This window comes from Plasmodium cynomolgi, chromosome 11 (genome assembly GCF_000321355.1).
Source record: "Plasmodium cynomolgi strain B DNA, chromosome 11, whole genome shotgun sequence".
In the NCBI taxonomy this organism is placed as follows: Eukaryota; Apicomplexa; class Aconoidasida; order Haemosporida; family Plasmodiidae; genus Plasmodium; species Plasmodium cynomolgi.
Genome location: NC_020404.1, coordinates 686,875 through 689,100, shown reverse-complemented (window position 1 = coordinate 689,100; position 2,226 = coordinate 686,875). Strand labels below are relative to the sequence as shown.

Below are 2,226 nucleotides of genomic sequence, written 5' to 3'. Positions count from 1 at the left end.
TTTTATGTATCTAGTNNTTTTTTTTTTTTTTTCGTGACCCCTTTTTTTTTGTGATAAGTTTTTTGCAAATTAGTAAACATAAAATTACGAAAGAAAGGAGTGGCTTCACTTCAGGTCTCTTCTCTTTTCTTCTCTTTTTTTTTTTTTTTTCCAACAAGAGAGGCTGTCGCAACACAGGGTTTACGTGACTCGGCCGCGAGTGACCAATCCGGAAAGAGCTAGTACGATGCAGAATTCGAGTTGATGTTAGCTTCCCCCCCCCCCCGTGAGCAACTGCGAAGGTAGGCCGAGTGAAACGCGTCCCGAATTTATTTTCAGTGCCACAGCGTTGGGGGTAGCGGAGTGGGACTCCCAGGGTCCACAGCGCAGGGAGCAGAACGTAGGGACTACCGCGTAGAAAGCAGAACGTAGGGACTACCGCGTAGAAAGCAGAACGTAGGGACTACCGCGTAGAAAGCAGAACGTAGGGACCACCGCACAAGGACGACTGCTTCCTCCCTCCCCGCGCACACACGCAGGCGGAGCTACAAAGAATTACAAACAAGCCAAGTATATATACGACCGCTGTCCCACCATGCCCGCGTCGCCCAGTCAAATGTACAAAGTCGACTACAAGGAGGATAAAGGGAAGTGCGTAGTCGCAGTGAGTCAAATGCGAGCGGGGTACTGCATCGTAGAGGCACACCCAGAAATATTCGTCCCGCTGAGTGTGAAGTACATGGCCCCCAGAATCATCGATGCGGAAAATAAAAAAACAGATTACAAAACAGTTAACATATGTTTTTATTGCTTCGAAAAATTTAGCAAGAGTGTATATTGCCCTAACTGCAAATATGTAGTATACTGTAGTGACGTATGTATGGAATTAGCATGGAAGTTGCATAGAGATGAATGTGAAGTATTTAAGTCCAATATCTTTGACAAATTTTGTCCATCCATTATCATGCGGATGGTAATTAATAGCTACCTAAGCCATTTTAACTTTTACGAATACTGTGGAAGCGTAACAGAATTGCCAAAGGAAAAATACGAGTACTTTAAGTACCCAGCATATATAGTAGCAGTAGCACTGATGAGCAAAAAAAAAAAATGTTTTGCCAACTTTGAAGATAATGAGAGCATACTGAAAAATATCATCGAGAAATTTGTAAAAATTTCTAAAAATAGTTTGCAGATAATTGACAATGAGTTAGAACCAGCAGGATTGGCATTTTACAAAAAACCTGTTCCCTATTTTAATCACTCATGTTTGAGTAACTGTGTGACTATATTTAAAAACCAAAAGTTATTCATACGAACTTTGGTGGATGTATATCCTGGAGAAGAACTAACCATTAGTTACATCGATATAGCATTTGATAAAAATACGAGACTAGCCATTTGCATGGATCAGTATTTCTTTACCTGTTCATGTAAGCTATGTAAAGTGAACGTGGTCTCTGAATGCCAAAATATTTTTAATACAGAATTTGTATGTACTCATTCTGAGAGTTGTAAAAAATGTGTTAACAATATGGAACTCATTTTGATCTCCGAGTTGGAAAGAAAAAATTGTTATATGAATAAAAGTCAATTTAAAAATTCTTATCCTATTTTAAAAAAATCGAACGAGCAACAACATATGTGGAAATGTGCCCTCTGTAAAAACGAAGTGCATGATAATGTTATAAAAAGCTTGATGGAGAAGGAAAAAGAAACTGTTAAGGAGACAGCTCATTTGGAGTCTCTTTTCAGTGAAAAATACTCCTACGATAATAAATCTGTGTTACAATCACTTAATAAAATAAAATCCAAAATTGATTACTTGACCACTTTTTATCACCACACTAGATATTCACTGCAAAAAATGAGAGCCAAAATTCTTTACATTTCTATACAACTGCAAGAATTTAAGTTAGCATACAACATTGCTAACCAGTACCTCAAATCTATTGAAGTTTCTTATGGGAAATACTCCCCCATTTATGGGTACTATATTTTCTTAACTGGCAAACTTGCCCTCTTTCTTGATCTCAAGTCTGAGGGCCTTAGTTTAATTCACAAAGCCAAAAAGAATATCATAAAAACATACGGACCGGACTCTCCCATTTATAAAGATCTGGAGAAGTTCCTCTACACCAATAAGTACTGACTTTGTGTGGAACGCAGATAGGTGTTGTCCGTATTGTGACGGTGAGTTTGTCCCCTTCCCGTGGAAAAATGTGTGTATGTGTGCCCATCCGTCAT

The 2,226-nt window shown here is 38.7% G+C and overlaps 1 protein-coding gene across 1 annotated transcript; it reads left to right on the top strand.

The window, feature by feature from the left end:
• Positions 1-595: 595 nt before the first annotated feature.
• Positions 596-2,131, top strand: PCYB_112510 (hypothetical protein; the record flags this gene model as incomplete). Its single annotated transcript, XM_004223129.1, has 2 exons — positions 596-809; positions 840-2,131. The coding sequence occupies 2 exons, from the start codon at positions 596-598 to the stop codon at positions 2,129-2,131; spliced, it is 1,506 nt and encodes a 501-aa protein (XP_004223177.1).
• Between the last annotated feature and the right edge of the window lie 95 nt (positions 2,132-2,226).